The sequence below is a fragment of the Sebastes fasciatus genome, chromosome 13 (assembly GCF_043250625.1).
Source record: "Sebastes fasciatus isolate fSebFas1 chromosome 13, fSebFas1.pri, whole genome shotgun sequence".
NCBI classification, from domain to species: Eukaryota; Metazoa; Chordata; class Actinopteri; order Perciformes; family Sebastidae; genus Sebastes; species Sebastes fasciatus.
Window position 1 is genome coordinate 25850428 of NC_133807.1, and position 16832 is coordinate 25867259.

Consider the following 16832-nt stretch of genomic DNA (forward strand, 5'->3'; position numbering starts at 1 on the left):
GTTGGCGGTTCCAAAATGAATGTTTTGTTTATCTCTGTGGAAGATATTTGATGTTTGAAAACGGATAAAAGGCTGAGATTGACAGTAAGAGCCGTCAGCGACTTGTGAAGTAAATGCAATGGAACGGGGGAGGGACAATGAGACATCTAGTGGCTGAATGTTATTAATGTTATCAATAGCACCTTTAATGTATGAACTCAAATAATCATGAATTTATGACAGAAAAACATGAAATAAACGCCTCAATGTCTCTAAGACAGTTACACAGGCCATAATAAGTAGCAGTCATGGACGAGGAGTTGTAAAGAAGCGATTGATGAAGATTGAGTTAAAGTTGAGTCTGGCATTAGGCGCCACTCTGTCCTCCATGTGCTCTATAGCCACCTGGGCTGTTCCTCCTGCTGATCCACCTACTGCACCACCTATGATCCCGTAAAGGACCATCCCTCCTGGCCCCTCTATGGACCCAAACAGTGCACCCACGACGGCTCCCACAACGATACCCGTCCCCAGCCCTCTCGCCAGGGAGGTCCTGAGCCACCCGTTGTCCAGCTCCGCCTTGGCTCTGATCTCTGCACCCACGTTGGCGGTGTAGGCGTCCTTCTGGTGATACAACTCCTCCGCTATGTACTGCTTCTCCATCGACATCCACGCCTTCTCTATCTCTCTCGACCTCTGCTTCCTGAGCCTCTTCTCCTCCTTCTTCACACAGTCCTCCGCCTTCTGGAAAGTCCTGCTGGAGAAGCAGGCCCCTCCTAAAGAAGCCACCATCCTCTCTATCTTCTGCAGCAGCTCTCTGTCTGGGCTGCGATCCCTCCAGTTCTTGCTGAAGATGTGAAAGCGTCCGCCGTACTGCTCGATGAGCTCTCTCAGGGGCCAATTGGTCTTTCGCACCCTGTCCATCAGGGCAGCTCCCTCATGGTTCCCATCATAAGCCAGGAGGACCATGCAGTGCCTCAGACAGTGTCTCCCAAAGTGCTGCTTCATCAGTTTGGGGGTTCCAATTTCATTCAGGGAAATTTTCTCCATGTCAAAGGTGATGAGAAAGACATGTGGACCAGGAATACATAAGCACTTAGACCTCCTCAGCTCCATCTTCGTCTTGGCTTGAGATATATCCTTGTCATAGATGTTGGGTGCATTGATCACAGCCACTCGTCTACCAGCCAGCTCTCCAGTGGTCTTCCTGCTGTCAGAAATGCCGGTGGTATTCTTAGAAAACTCTTTCCTCCCAAGGATGTGATTTGTTAGCAGGAGCTGCGTAGGTCCACTGCTGCCGACCACCAGAAGCCTTAGTTCTGTAGGAGATCCTGTGAAAAAGTTCAGCTGAATTTAAGAATGAGGTAAATCACGTAAATGCAAAAAGTAATGTGCATCTGCTTACACTTGTCATTCATCTTTACATTCTCTTGTCAGAGTATCTTAAAGGAACAGTGTGTAGCATTTAGGAGGATCTATTGGCAGATATTGAATATAATATTAATAAGTATGTTTTCTCTAGTGTATAATCACCTGAAAATAATAATCGTTGTGTTTTTGTTAGCTTAGAATGACCCGTTTACATCTACATCCTCTCTTCACAGAGCCAGCCGCCATGTTTCTACAGTAGCCCAGAACGGACCATTCTCATTTTCATGTCAGATCCTACATACTGCACCTTTAAGACTTTGCTTTGAGCTAAATGCTAATGTTGGCTAACATAATAATATAATAATATAAACATGCTGATGTTTAGCAGGTATAATCCCATGTTTGCCATCTTAGTTTAGCATGCTATCATACTAACCTTTGCTAATCAGCACAGAATGCAGAAGTGCAGCTGATCCTGCATGTGAGCATTTTTTAGATATTTGTTCATAAAAAGTGGACAAATTCAATTAATTCAAATTTGACCTGATGACGATGCTAGATGAGAAGTCTGAGGATCACCAAGTAATTACAGTTCATCCTCTGGGTAACATAAATGTCTCTAGAAAATGCCTTGGCAATCCATTGAATATTTGTTGAGATATTTAGTCTGTATCAAAGTGGTGGCCAACCAACCGACACTACCATGCTGCTATGACTAAAAACTAATGCTAGACCTCTTCCAGCCTATACAGTCTGATGCTTTTAGCTGATAAATGGCATGCAAACTGATGTGACCCCTGCTCCTTTTTAGCTTTGAAGGTTGAGTTAACGTAAAGCAGAGTCCATGTCATATTTGTTTACCCTCCATATGTATTAAATCAGTGAGCTTACCTTTCTTCCTCTTATCCATTAGGCAGATATACAGCACAGATTCACTCTTTTAATTTGAATTATCACAAAGTTCTCCAGCTTCTCACTGGACTGAAGTCATCACCATAACTGCTGCCTGCATTCAATGAAAACAAATCTCTCTCTCTCTCTCTCTCTCTCTCTCTCTCTCTCTCTCTCTCTCTCTCTCTGCCTCTCTCTGCTGATTAGGTAATTGGTGCCAGATTTAAGATTAATCGGAAAATGTCCCCAGGGTTGGAGGCTGACATGGAGCACATTCACATTTATTGATATTCTTCATGAAATACTTCAAATAAGTAGCTAATAAACTACTGTATTGTGTACTGTTGTAGTTTGTACTTTGGTAAAACTGTGAAGGGTGAGAAGATGGATGATTTTTTAAATTTTTTTCTTTATTTGCATGTAGCCACATGTCATATAAGTGATTTGTATAACCATCATCATCCCAACAAACGGTCTAATCAGCACTGATCAGAGGTAATTATTTGAAGATGACAAGCACTGATTGTAGAGCTTAGATGGCTCTTACCTCAAAATGATTTAATTAGCTGTAACCCTGATTAGTGAATACTTTTTTTAGCTTTTTGATTTTTTGTTCCTCTATTTAAATGAACACTCTGATTTTAAAGGTGACCTTACAAGGTTATCTCACTGTCAGCCCACCAGACAGCATTTTTTTCCTGGAATCAGAGAAATCAATAGCTCATTAAATTAGTTTGATCCTGTGCGAGTAGAGCACAAATTAATATTCTAAATATAGACTAGTGTCTTTACGTGTCACTGCAACCACAAATAACAATGTTTACAAAAACCTGCATGCAGCCATGGAAAAAGAACAAAATGAACAGGTTTCATAGTCAGATAACATTTGTTTTTTTTAGGGAATTCTCTATGAGACATTTTTTCATTCCTCGCAGTCTTCATATAAACAGTAATAGCAGCTTAACAGGTGTAATTAGAGTGATCAAACACATGCTCAAGGACATGCACATTGCTCATTTATTAGCGTAAGCATTACTTCTTGAACTATTGAAAAGCACATTTCAGCCATTTCGGAGAGGTTTTGGATGAATTTGGCACACGAAAGGGTCACCTACGATGCACTGCTTAGTAATTTACTTGTAAAACTTTAATACTTCTACACAGTACACTTGTGGACAGGAAGTGTGGGAACCAGAAAATGTACAATTTGGGACATTAAGGACATAGACACTAAGGACATAGACCTTTAAAAAAATCACTATGAGACATGGTCCTTCCAAATTGGCACAACAGACATATTTAGGGGGTCAGGCGCAGGTCGAAATAGGCCCAAAGTTGCAGAAGGGGGCTAATTCAAACTAAAATTTGCTCAAAATTACCTGACTTTGCATTTTAGGCTAAGTACCTACACAGTACAGATTCACAAAAAATTAAATACTTAATCTTTTGGCATATCAGCACCACATTATCATAAGTACCAGGACCTTGAAAAGATTGTGCAAGAAACTGCGTTTATTCCAAAGAAAGAACCACACAGATCTGGGGGAAATTGCCTCTTTTGTGGATGAGGAAATTAAGTTTTTTCTCGTAAAGTTAGGACTTTATTCTCGTAATATTACGACTTTTTTTTCATGTAAAGTTATGACTTTATTCTCATTAAATTACGACTTTTTTCTCATATTATTATGACTTTATTCTCCAAATCTCAGATTTGTTTTCCCTCAATGTTGCCCAAATAACCTGCCATAATTAACAGTATATACAGACAAAAACTGCTCATGTCAGGATAACATTTATAAAGTAAAAAAATAAAATAAATAATAACAATTAAAAAAATATACATCTATATAAAGAAAAAGTAAAACAAATTCAGAATAAATTCTCATCGGTCCATAAGAAATTTATCAAACACATAATTAGTTTTAATTTCCTTCTTATTCTTAATAATAAGTACCTACACAGTACAGTAAACTGCCCATACAGTAGTAACCGTCTGTTAATGGGTAACTGTTACGTCAGTGAAACAGCGCCTCTGTGTGGTCAAACACATGGATGTATTAAAAGAACTGGTCAAACCGCGTAACACACGAAGAGGAAGTGACATTCATGTATTTCCTGTTTTGGAGCGACGTCACAGCTACCCGGATGTAAACAGACTAAATTGACTTTATGCTACATTGTAGCAACGTTGTTGCTAGGCGCCTAACTTCAGCTACATTGTTGTTGTTGTCATGGAAACTTCGATACATTGTTGCTATCTTTATGATGGAGCCAGACTGGTGTAACTCTGTTATACAGGACCATGTGTTCAAATGAAGGATAACCTTCAGACAGACATTTAAATCTGCATTAAAGACATTAGAGACTGTCTCCAGGATGATCAGAATCACACGTGTCCTCTCTCCCAGTCTGCGCTGCTTCTCTCACACTTCCTGTGGAGAAATCATTGAGGATGTGTTTGAGTCTCCACATCTCACAGAGCAGGCGTCTCTCTACGTGCACGTGAGCTGGCTTTGGTCAATTCATTGCAGAGAAATATGCATGCATCCCCATGCACTGAATTTAATATGTTTTCTATCTAGTTTTTTTTTTTAATGCAAAATGTCATGTCTGGAAAAGTTTGCCCAAAGTATGTCAGAGTGACCTTCCTCCTGTCTTCTTCTCCAGTGGCCTTACTGTCTCAGAAGATGTTCCTACTGTAACTTTAACAAGTACATATCCAGAGAGAACAACGACCACATCATGACTGAGTGCCTTCAGAGGGAGACTGAGACATTACTGCAGCTCAGTCAGGTATCCTGGTAAGGTGATTGTTAGACATTTATTTTTGGAAAATATTAGTACATTGACTACGACAGAGTATCAGGGCCACATTGAGGAAAAATAAATAAATCTGAGATTTCTAGAATAAAGTCATAATATTACGAGAATAAAGTCATAAGTTTATTAGAAAAAAAGTCGCAATATGAGAATAAAGTTATACGTTTACAAGAAAAAAAGTCGTAATATTATGAGAATAAAGTCAAGTTTAAGAGAAAAAAGAAGTAGTATTATGAGAATAAAGTCATTATATTACGAGAATAAAGTCATAGGTTTACGAGAAAAATAAGTCGTAATATTATGAGAATAAAGTCATAAGTTTACGAGAAAAAAGTCGTAACATTATAAGAAGAAAATCATAAGTTTACGAGACAAAAAATCTTAATATTATGAGAATAAAGTCAGAAGTTTACGAGAAAAAAAGCGTAATATGAGAATTAAGTCATAAATGTAAGAGAAAAAAGTCGTAGTAATATGAGAATAAAGTCATAATATTATAAAATAGTAATTTTACGTGTTATTTTAGAGTAGAAATAGTCTTTTGGCACATCAGCACCACATTATCATAAGTATCAGGACCTTGAAAAGAGGGTGCAAGAAACTGTGTTTATTCCGAAGAAAGAACCACACGGACCTGGGGGAAATTGCCTCTTTTGTAGAGGAGGAAATAACGTTTTTTCTTGTAAAGTTATGACTTTATTCTCGTAATATTCCGACTTTTTTTTCTTGTAAAGATATGACTTTATTCTCATTATAATACAACAATTTTTGCTACTGTCAACACATGCCTTCTTTACCCAGCCTCAATGTTGATTTCTCCCTGCAGCATCACCTCAGTGTTTTTTGGCGGTGGGACTCCAAGCCTGGCTCACCCCTCAACCATTGCTGCAGTCCTTGAAACTGTATCCAGGCAGGCGTATCTCTCAGATAAGGCTGAGGTCACGCTCGAGGTCAACCCTACTCCTGTGGGAAAGTCAAGGTTAGAGGATTATTGCCGTGCAGGGGTGAACCGTTTCTCCATCGGAGTCCAGGTGAATATATAATCTACAGAAGACTGATCACGGATTAGATTATGAACTGTGTTATTGCACATATCACATTTTCAATCCTTCAGTCTTTGCAGGATGAGGATTTGAAAATCCTGGGAAGAGACCACAGCTCCCATCAGGCTTTGCAAACCGTTGAAGAGGCCAGGAGGCTGTGCCCCGGGAGGGTGTCTGTGGACGTCATGTTCGGTCGGCCCAAACAGAGCGTCGAATCCTGGGAGAACGAGTTGTCTGAGCTGCTGAGGGCGTGCGATGACCACGTGTCTCTGTACCAGCTGACCTTGGAGCGCAGTACCCAGCTGTTCAGACAGGTGCAAGGAGGAGAGGTGACCGTGCCCGCTGAAGACGTGACAGCAGAGATGTACCACCGTGCCAGAGGGACGCTACACCAGCACGGCTTTCTGCAGTACGAGGTGTCCAACTTTGCAAGACGTGTAAGTCCTCAGCAGAGAGACAGCTCACTGATTGTAGGAAAGTTCAGTAGTAGAAAACCTTTGGAATACTTAATGCAAAGTGCTTTATATAAGATATAAACATGTAGTACAACAATATTTAATAAGAAAAATCTGTATCTATCCTGTGTGGGTGAATTAATGTGGGGGCGGGACCACAGTGATGTAAGTAGGTGTTGGGAATCTGGTGTGTGAATTTATTTTATTTATTTAGTGTGCAACCGATGCAATGTATAAATAGGACTTCTAGTCTTAGCTCATTAGCAGACCATGTCCCTGGTTAATCTTTTAAGAAAAAAAACAACATAATAAAACATCATACAAAACCACATAATACATCATTATATATTACGATTATTTTACATATGGTATCTATGTTCCCTATCAGAGACCATTAATTTATATAATTGTATTTATTTATTTATTTATATATTATTATAATTTTGTATTATTATATTATTATTGTTGTTTTTATTATTATATATTATTATTTATTTATTTAATTAATTCATGCTTTTTATTTAAATTAAAATGTATTATATTTTTTTATTTAATTTACTATTATTATTATTATTATTATTATTATTACTACCATTTTTTCTCCTCCCTTGTTTTTGAATACTTCTTTTTCAATTTACAGTTACTATCTGTTATTATATGTACAAATTATTTTATTTGTTATGGTTTAGGTTGTTGTTGGCAATTTTTCTTAAGGAAACAATAAATAGCATGATTAAAAAAAGAAAAGAAAAATAACTTCAAATAGAAAACATAATATAAAAGAATATCAGTTATAATATAATGATGAGTTTTAGAAAGAAAATATTTTATATACATTATTAACAGTGTTCTTCATGTTATTGAGAGAGAGTTAAAAGTGAGTTTGCTTCTAAACACAAAAGATTATCATTTTGAGAGATATGTCTGACTATTATTCAGCTTTTCTGTTTTGTTTCTGATGAAAAGTCTCCACCAACGAGGCAGATGTCTGCTCTGTTTTGCACCATATCGCCCGTGAATACGAGAGGAACAGTCACGATAACACTTCACTTTGTGTTATGTAGAAGGCGGTGAGTCATCACAATACGAGTTACTGGAAGGGAAGACAGTACATCGGGGTCGGCCCAGGTGAGATACTATATAGATTGAAGGCAGTGATCGAAGAATATTGTACTTGTGGAAAAGTTTAAATTTTTGTCTGTGACAGGAGCACACGGTCGGTTTGTCCCTCTGGGGGAGGGAGGTGTCAGTCGGGAGGCCCGGATCCAGACTCTGGCGCCTGACGCCTGGATCCGTGAGGTCCAGCAGAGAGGACATGGGACACGGAGGCGGATTCAACTCGGTCATCTTGAACTGTGAGCTGTTGCACTTACTGTACAAGCAATAGTGTTGTCTTTTAATGAGTGGATTTGGTTATAATTACACCACGGGGCAGCTGCCATTACCATGTGCAAATCCCCAGCGTGAGAAACAGAGTTTGAGGTCGCCGCACATGTGCTTGTTCTTTCAGACATGTCCTTGTGAAACTGTATTATCAGACTCACTGTGTCTTGTCCTTGTCATTATCAACGTCTCGTCACTGCAAAGTTCTCCAATGAAAGATGTTTCTCTGGCAGATTGGAGGAGGTGTTAGTGATGGGAATGAGAATGACAGAGGGCATTAATCACAAGGTGAGACTCTTACATGAAATGCAATAATGGATAATATTCGAATCAACACAGTTTCTTTGTAATCTTTCCCGTCAGCGAAGGTGATGTTCAGTAATCAGCACATCTTGAGACGAGTGATAATGTTGATAATGTTTCTGGTATTGTACAGCATTGGGAGCTGTTCAGCCCTCAACTGGGCCTCCATGACGTCTTTGGCTCGTCCAGCGATGTCAAAGAGTTGCTGCAGAGTGGACGACTCATTCTTGATGACAGGTGATTAATTTTACTGTACATTAATTCAAAGTTTTACATTTTCACTATTTAGAAAGAGATTAATCACTCATGTCATGTAAAACCCCAAAATATTCAGTATACAATATAAAAAATATAAATCATATCATATTTGAGAAGCTGGGAACAGGGAATGTTTGTCATTTTCGTTTAAAAAATTACAATTACTCGCTTAATCAACTACTAGTTGCAGCTCTGCAGTGTCTGAATCTCTTCTTTCTTTACTATTAGAGGTCTGCGCTGCTCCTGGGACGGACTGGCCTTACTGGACAGCATACTGCCGGCTCTACTGGTGGAGCTGGAAAGACAAATGAGTCAGAAGCTACAAAGAGACCAAACAGAGAGGACCTCCAACCCACGATGACAGTAATGTTAACTCCAGAGAAGATTTGTGGGTTAAGCCTACAGGAAAGATATTTATTTATCGGCCAAATCTGCCTTATTTAAGTTTTATGATCAATATTTAAATTCCTTATTTTAGGCGTTTTTCATATTGTATTAATTGAGTTTTTCCTCTTCAGTGTTACTTTGTTGTTATTTGTCATGGGACCTGTCCCGTATTTGACCCTGTTTATAGAGAAATAAAACAGCCCAACAGGCCTTTATATTATATTGACTCTGTCACTCTGGTTTGGATGAGACTCACAACATTAGATGTTAATATATGTTTAACAGCCTTTAGATGTTATCATGCAAGTATTGCTTGTGCTGAAACTAAAATAGGTTAATAGGAGTAAAACAATTGTTTTATTGGTCTGTACTTTCATAGTTATTTCCTTGAAATCTTTCTGGGAAGATGAATATATATAATGTGTCACTGATTACAGAGAAAATAGAGACAATGTTCAGTTGCATTTGATGCAGATCTTTGAAGGAAATTCCTCTTTCCTGCTTATAAACTCAACAAACTAAACTAACTAAAGTCAAATAACAGTCTCAGAACTTGAGTATATGAGAAGACAAAGAGATTTATAGACATTTTTTAAGGGGAAACACCCCAGGTAAATAGGGTAAATACTTAATAGATATCACAATGAAACTTCCCTAGTTGATAACTCACATTAAGGCAATTTTTTTGTATTACAAGTTTTCTGAAATTTGATGTTTAAATATGGAAATGAGGCATTATCTAATGCTAACTTTTGATTAATATAGGAGAAATATACAGACAAAGTGTTGTAAAATAAACATCTAAATGTTTATTTTGGATGTTTTCTCTCCACTAGTCTGAAAGAAGACATGTTATGAAAGCAAAATCTCAAAATTGACCAGTACATGAAAAACAATGTTTTTGCCTGTCATGTCTCCCCTTAAAGAAAATATGGACCATAAAATCTAGTGTCATTTTTTTCTCCTTGATAGTAAGTGTCAGTTTGATGTAGATTCATGCCAACGTCTATTATTCAAAGAAATTCACTGACTCGTTCATGAGCAATATTTCAATTAAACTCGCTCCACAAATCAAAATCTCGCAGGATAGAACATAAGTGATGAACTCTGATGGTGTATGCTTTCTAGTAAGAGCTATTGCCTTTTGAAGTGCTCTTACAGCCAGAGAGATTCATAAACACCTACCGATGTCGTCAGTTCAAAAGTGCACATTTGAACCATGTTGAAGTGTTTATTCATGAGGCTGTTATGAGCTGAATACTTGAACACAGTCACTGCAGTGATCACGACGCTCTCGGGGCAAAAACTGGAGAAACAGCTCACTCTATGATTCATGAGGGCTGGTGACGAGTCCTCTGCAGCACCTCGCTCAGCTTCAGCAACTGCAGTCTGGTTTTATTTTCCACTATATAAAGACATTTGATGGGAACATCACTATCAGGACGTAAAACATCACCTTCGCTTTGAGAACACAAAATGCGTTCATTTGCATCAATAAATCTGGTATTTGAGTGAGAAGGTTTAGAAAGAGAACCGAACATTAACATCCTACAGCAGCACCGAGTACTTTGTCAGCTCTAATAACTAAGGCTCCATCTCCATCTCCATTGAACCATCTTTTCACAAACCAAGGCCGCTCTGAATGATCAGCCCACGTAATAGTTTCTTCCAAGAAACCTGAAGAGTGGGTTGGATGTGTAAGAAAGAAAACGCTTGTGCTTGTGCTTTTAAGGACATAAATTGCATCTCTACTCAGCGGTAGAGCTCAGTTTGAAGTGGGCTCTCTCCATGGTGCTGATTTGTCTCTCATCTCCCCCCTCTTTATTATTTATACACCTTACTCGCACTCTTTGTGTAGAAACACCAGGATGACACATGAGTGTGGAGGCTATTAACCAGGCATTGTAACACCTCGGCCCCTTGATGTTATCCGCAGCGTCGTGGGATGATTTAAAATGTGAACAATCTCTCATGTCTGTTAACAAATACTAGAAGACGTTCCAGCGCGGTGTGGGTGTGAGTCATCTCCTCTCCTCACCTCCCTCCCACACACTCATGGTCATGTTTTGCATCATCACTTGAATTGATTTATGACGTCCACGAACACCAGCATTCATTTATGTTCATGTCTGAAATGCACTGAAATAAAATAGAACAGAAGCACATATGACTATTAAGAAATAGTTTTATTAGATAAGTGAAATACATGAAATGTCATGTCTCTCTTTCTTTGAAATTCTGACTAAACATTTCATTGTATAATTTAATTATTAATATTGTTAGTCTGTCTGTATGTGTATATACGTATATATGTATAAATGTGAAATTCAATAAAAATATTGTTTAAAAAAAAAAAAGTTTTATTATAGGGTAATATAAATACAGTTAACATGTACAAAAAAAATGAATGCACTGGTCCAGCCAGGTGCTATTACAGAGTATAACTCCTTACATAATATGACATGCAGCATACTACTGCATTTGGTTTTATCCCACACACTCATGGTCATGTTTTGCATCATCACTTGAATTGATTTATGATGTCCACGAACACCATCATTCATTTATGTGCATGCCTGAAATGCACTATAATAAAATAGAAAAGAAGCACATGTGACAATTAGAAATAGTTTTATTATATAGGGTAATATAAATACAGTTAACATGTACAAAAAAACAATGCACTGGTCCAGCCAAGTGCTATTACAGAGTATAACTCCTTACATAATATGACATTGCAGCATACTACTGCAATTGGGTTTTATGGAGAAGGCTCACGATTCATTGAATCTGACACCTCTCGGGTTTACTGTGTTTGGTGCTGGTTCTCAGCACCAGCCGCAGGTCGCTGGTGAAGCTCGGGCGGCGCGCCAGAGGCTCCATGGCGGCGCAGGGAGCACCGAGACCCCGGCTGCCTCTTCTCCTGCCTCGCTGCTGCCCGATGCACATCGACTGGTAGCTGAGGATGGAGATGATTTCATGCCGAGACGGACTCGTCTCGTCTGGTAGTCCACCCAGAGTGGCCAGGGCCCTGAACGCACCTTCCATCCCGGTGCCGTCTTTAGCAGAGGTTTCGAAGAATGCCACATCCTCACCGAGGATTTCTTTCACCTCCGACCGAGTCACGACTCTCTGCGCCTCCAGATCCGCTTTATTCCCGCACATCACCACCGGTACTCTCGCGGGATGTTTTAATTTCAGCAGCTTTGCTTTGGCAGCTTTGATCTCGTTGAGCAGCTGGCAGACTTCATTAAAGGACTCTCTGTCATCCAAACTGAACACAAGCAGGAAGGTGTCACCTTGGGAGAGAGAAAAGAATATTTAATTAATGACAATACATTTCATAGTTTCTCTCTTATAACATAGTATTTCTAAACATCTTATTTTTTCTATTTTTCAGTTCCGTGATTCAGAGTGTCCTGTTGTACTGCAGCACAGCCTGGCTCAGTAGTATATCTGTAAAACTTAAAACTAAACTTTATAGCCAAATCAAAATCTGCGTGAAGATCATTGGCCAACTTGTGACAGCCTCCTTTCAAGCAGCTCACAACAAGAGTATGCTCAGACTGGCCAACAGCATCGCTTCTGATCCCGTACATGTTTTAAAGGTCACATATTGTCAAAAGTGAGATTTTCAGGTTTTTTACATTATAAAGTAGGTTTAAGTGCTATATAAATACTGTTAAACTATCAAAACGCTCAATATACGGAGAAATACACACAGCCCGTATTCAGAAATTGCGCGTTTGAAACAAGCCGTTAGGATTTCTGTACATTTGTGATGTCACAAATATACAATATATGTAAGTAACATCAGCTGACAGCAATTCCTTTGAAATGCACTAAAACGGAGCGTTTCAGACCGAGTGTAAATACAGGTATATTCAGGCAGACAGTACGAGGAAAATAATGTGTTTTTTGAACATTACAGCATGTAAACATGTTCTAGTAGAAACACAAAATACAAGTATGAACCTGAAAATAAGCATAATATGGGACCTTTAAATGAGGCGATTCAGAGTCCCTACATTTAACCGGGCTGCCTAATGGATGCAAAATGAATTTCAGTGCAAACTGACAATAAGGTTGTATCATATCGCATCGTTATTGCATTGATTGATGCTCACCTGTCAGTATGGATAGCCTCCTTTTTGCTGGGAAGTCTCTCTCACTGGCTGCATCCAGCAGATCCACCTGATAAGACTCTCCTCCGATGTGGAACAGCTTTCTGTGGAAGTCCTCTGTTGTGGGCTCGTATTGCTCCTCAAAGTCTTTACCCAGGAACCTCTGCAGGATGTTGGTTTTACCCACTTTGGGTGCACCAAGCACAACTACTCTGTGACAGTTCCTGCGCTTGGTGAGACCCAGCTCCAGCAGGTCCACTGATCTTTTTGGGAGTCGATCAGTCGAGACCTGCCTATTACCAGAACTGGGGGATCTGTCTTTATCTTGTTGCTTCAAACGTCCTTTAACCGTTTTGATGATGCTTGTCTTGGAGATGTTGGAGACCTTTGGGAGCTGTGGTACTGATGATGTGAGAGCTGGTTGGTGAAGATGCTGCCCGGTGAGAGAGCTGAACATTTCGAGGATGCCATCAACGGGAAGGTAAATCTTCTCAGTTGCGTTCATCTCCATGTTCTTTCAAAGCAGGCTAAAAGCTTACCAACCCAGTTGCTTCTCCATGTGTGTGCTCCGAAACAGAGCCGAGAGGCGCCTCTTATATACACCAGCTAGGAGCGCATAAGCGTCTGCGTCACCATCTCATCCAGACATCACGCTCCTTTTATAGAAGCACAAAGCAGCACAAGATCTCCTCTTGTTGTAGTTTTCCTTTGAAGAGATGAGTCTGGAAATATGGAGGGAGGGGTTTTTCCAAATGGGTGCAATTTGATCCAAATCAAGTTTTGGTTGATTTAGCATTTCTATTTGAGTGAAAACAATGGCGTTGTGCTCATAGTTTAGCCATCTGGAGTATTTTTGTTCATACATGAGCTTCAAGTTTTCATAAAAATGTGCATAGTTCCATTTTTTTGTGTCTACAATGGAGAAAACTGTATTTTGTTTTTGTTTTTTGTACATGTTAACTGTATTTATATTACCCTATAATAAAACTATTTCTAATTGTCATATGTGCTTCTGTTCTATTTTATTTCTGTGCATTTCAGACATGCCCATAAATGAATGATGGTACTGCAATGTCATATTATGTAAGGAGTTATACTCTGTATAGCACATGGCTGGACCAGTGCATTAATTTCATAATACTGCAAATATATAAATATTGCTATACTTCCAAGGGCCTTTAGGCTCAATCACCATTGTGTTACCTCATTTGGCGATAGATAATTCAATTAATTTAAATGAAAATCTTCTTTAAATTATGCTTTTGAACATTTTGTCCCTTGTAAAAGAGCATTCTGATATTGAGACCTAATGTACTATTTTTAGCACCTCACGTCCAGGTGTTTCCTCCTGTCTCATTATAGATGAATGGACTAATGGACAAAGTGCCCAGATAACTGCCCCAAATCCCTGTTGTCATGGACACCGGTGGCCTGAGCACTATTTGTGTTCATTCTCCTCTTTAACAATGCTGTCATGGTGACAATAATCATTTGTTTTTCTAGTTATATATTGTGGCCTGTTTCTTTTATGTGCTGTATTTTCATGTAACCACCACACAGTGTTCTCCTATAACAGAAGCCACTTGAAAATACAGTATGTGCCTGCGCAGCCTGACATAACTGTGCATCTGGGATGAAGTTATTCATGAGGCTGTTATGAACAGCAACTCGCAAACCTCATTGATTTCTGCAGTGATCACGACTCTCTCAGGGTCAAGGCCAGAGAAACAGCTCACCCTTCTGCTCTTAGACTCATAAAGTCTGCGATGCAATCTGATTTTATTTGCTATATAGTGAATAAAACTAATGCATTCATTTGCGTCAATAGATCTGCTATTTGAGAATGAAGGTTTAGTCAGTGTGAAAGCTGAAGGACATGTCAAACCTCGCCTGATTTTAACGCTCATTTGAACTGTTCTTTGTCAGTTGATTGCAGGAATGAGAACATACTGAATAACTGCAGCTTTTTCTCCATCGAACCATCCTTTGCACAAACCAAGGCCGCTCTGAATGATCAGCCCACATAATAGTGTTTTTCTGGCAACCTGAAGAGTGGGTTGGATGTGCAGTCGTACAGAAAGAGAAGGCTGATTGCTGCCACAGAGAATGCACTTATTGTCATTTTTAAAGCAAAAATTCCCCAAATTCACTGGTATTAGTTTCTCAAATGTGAATATTTGCTAGTTTTGTATGAAACGAAACTGAAATTATTTGATACACAGAAAAAATTCAAGCCAAATGAGCACAGTATAATATTCTGACACAGAGTCAAAAGGGACTGTTATAGTTGATAGTGTACTTTAGTGTGGATAATTTCTCAACCAAATTATTATTATTATTATTATTATTTTTAAATGATAATAATAATAACCAGGAATATTTCCCATTGAGATCCAAAATCTCTTTTTCAAGGGAGTCCTGCAAGACAGCAGCATAACAAGTTTCCCATTAAAGAACAAACAACAGACTTAAAGGAACAGTGTGTAACATTTCGGGGATATATTAGCAGAAATGGAATATGTTTTCATCAGTGTATAATCACCTGAAACTAATAATAATCGTTGTGTTTTCGTTAGCTTAGAATGAGCCGTTTATATCTACATACGGAGCGGGTCTTCTTCACGGAGTCCGCCATGTTGCTCCGTCATGTTTCTACAGTAGCCCAGAACGGACAAACCAAACACTGGCTCTAGAGAGAGACTTTCAGGTTTTTACATTACCTGAAGGCCACCGTAGTTCTCTGACACGCTTGTGAAATGTGGTAGCGTGAGCCAGCAATTGCAAAACCGTGGTACCGCCTTTCGCCTTGCTCAGAGGCCATCTTTATCATAATAACACTATTTCGGGAGCAACGGAAGTCAGACGGCGGCTGGCGGTGGCACGGTTTGGCACTCTCTCTTTCGAAAGTCTCTCTTTAGAGCCAGTGTTTGGTTTGTCTGTTCCGGGCTACTGTAGAAACATGGCGGTGCAACATGGCAGACTCCGTGAAGAGGATCTGCTCCCTATGAAGATATGAAGGGCTCAGTCCAAGCTAACAAAAACACAACAATTCTTAGTTTCAGGGGATAATACACTAATGAAAACATAGTTATACATTGAAAGTCTTTTTTTATTTAAAAATTCCCCAAATTCACTGGTATTAGCTTCTCAACTGTGTAAATGTGAATTTTTCTATGATACTAAACTAAATTTGTCAAAAGGAACCATTATAGTTGATATTGTACTTTAGTGGTGCAAATTTCTAATCAGATTATTATTATTATTATTATTATTATTATTATTATTTATTTATTTATTTATTTATTTATTTATTTATTTATTTATTTTACCACCCAGGAATATTTTCCATTGAGATTCAAAATCTCTTACGGCAGCATAAATAAGTTTCACATAAAAGCACAAACAACAGATTTAAAAATAAAATTGCAATAAAGTCAAGTCAACATAAGAAAATGAAGTCGGACCAACTGATGTGGAGTGATCCTGGAGCCCCGGGGGATCTTGGTAATAATGTACAGTTTAATATCCCAGCAGCAACTAGATGAAAACACCAGACAACAAACTTACAACCACTAGAGGGAAGCAAAGAGAGACCGATTCCACACAGTGAAGTTTTAGAAACAGGATCCTCCAGTGGACAGAAAGTGATTTCACACATTCATGTTGTTCTTTTTTTCTTTTTTTTTTACACACACAAACACTCTAGAAGTGAGATTTCCTGTCCTGTGTGACGTCACTGGTGTTCAGTAGCAGGCTGGTGGTGTTGATCAGTCCTCTCTCCTCCTCCCCCTCTCTGTTTTCCCAGACCTCGCCTGCAT

General features: G+C 38.9%; 3 protein-coding genes across 3 annotated transcripts; 1 reads left to right on the forward strand and 2 right to left on the reverse strand.

Moving 5' to 3' along the window:
• Positions 1 to 27: 27 nt before the first annotated feature.
• LOC141781637 (GTPase IMAP family member 9) lies at positions 28 to 2354 on the reverse strand. Its single transcript, XM_074657477.1, has 2 exons — positions 2242 to 2354; positions 28 to 1310 (listed from the first exon to the last, which is right to left on the reverse strand). The coding sequence occupies exons 1-2, from the start codon at positions 2258 to 2260 to the stop codon at positions 286 to 288; spliced, it is 1044 nt and encodes a 347-aa protein (XP_074513578.1). The 5' UTR covers positions 2261 to 2354; the 3' UTR covers positions 28 to 285.
• A 2097-nt stretch (positions 2355 to 4451) lies between these two features.
• Positions 4452 to 11247, forward strand: rsad1 (radical S-adenosyl methionine domain containing 1). The gene is made up of 9 exons (XM_074656485.1): positions 4452 to 4743; positions 4909 to 5042; positions 5888 to 6092; positions 6176 to 6541; positions 7624 to 7687; positions 7767 to 7914; positions 8176 to 8230; positions 8379 to 8482; positions 8732 to 11247. The coding sequence occupies exons 1-9, from the start codon at positions 4618 to 4620 to the stop codon at positions 8862 to 8864; spliced, it is 1335 nt and encodes a 444-aa protein (XP_074512586.1). The 5' UTR covers positions 4452 to 4617; the 3' UTR covers positions 8865 to 11247.
• A 71-nt stretch (positions 11248 to 11318) lies between these two features.
• rasd2a (RASD family member 2a) lies at positions 11319 to 13982 on the reverse strand. The gene is made up of 2 exons (XM_074656491.1): positions 13018 to 13982; positions 11319 to 12189 (listed from the first exon to the last, which is right to left on the reverse strand). Exons 1-2 carry the CDS (start codon positions 13523 to 13525, stop codon positions 11672 to 11674), a joined length of 1026 nt encoding a protein of 341 aa, XP_074512592.1. The 5' UTR covers positions 13526 to 13982; the 3' UTR covers positions 11319 to 11671.
• Positions 13983 to 16832: the final 2850 nt, after the last annotated feature.

What these genes read in the sequence shown, in the direction of transcription:
- rsad1 (XM_074656485.1), top strand. Translation starts at nt 4,618, where the DNA reads ATGATCAGAATCACACGTGTCCTCTCTCCCAGTCTGCGCTGCTTCTCT. An exon ending in CAGCTCAGTCAGGTATCCTG is followed by an intron (nt 5,043 to 5,887) that starts GTAAGGTGATTG and finishes TTCTCCCTGCAG; the next exon opens with CATCACCTCAGTGTTTTTTG. An exon ending in CAACTCGGTCATCTTGAACT is followed by an intron (nt 7,915 to 8,175) that starts GTGAGCTGTTGC and finishes TTTCTCTGGCAG; the next exon opens with ATTGGAGGAGGTGTTAGTGA.
- rasd2a (XM_074656491.1), bottom strand. Translation starts at nt 13,525, where the DNA reads ATGGAGATGAACGCAACTGAGAAGATTTACCTTCCCGTTGATGGCATC. An exon ending in GAGGCTATCCATACTGACAG is followed by an intron (nt 12,190 to 13,017) that starts GTGAGCATCAAT and finishes CTCTCTCCCAAG; the next exon opens with GTGACACCTTCCTGCTTGTG.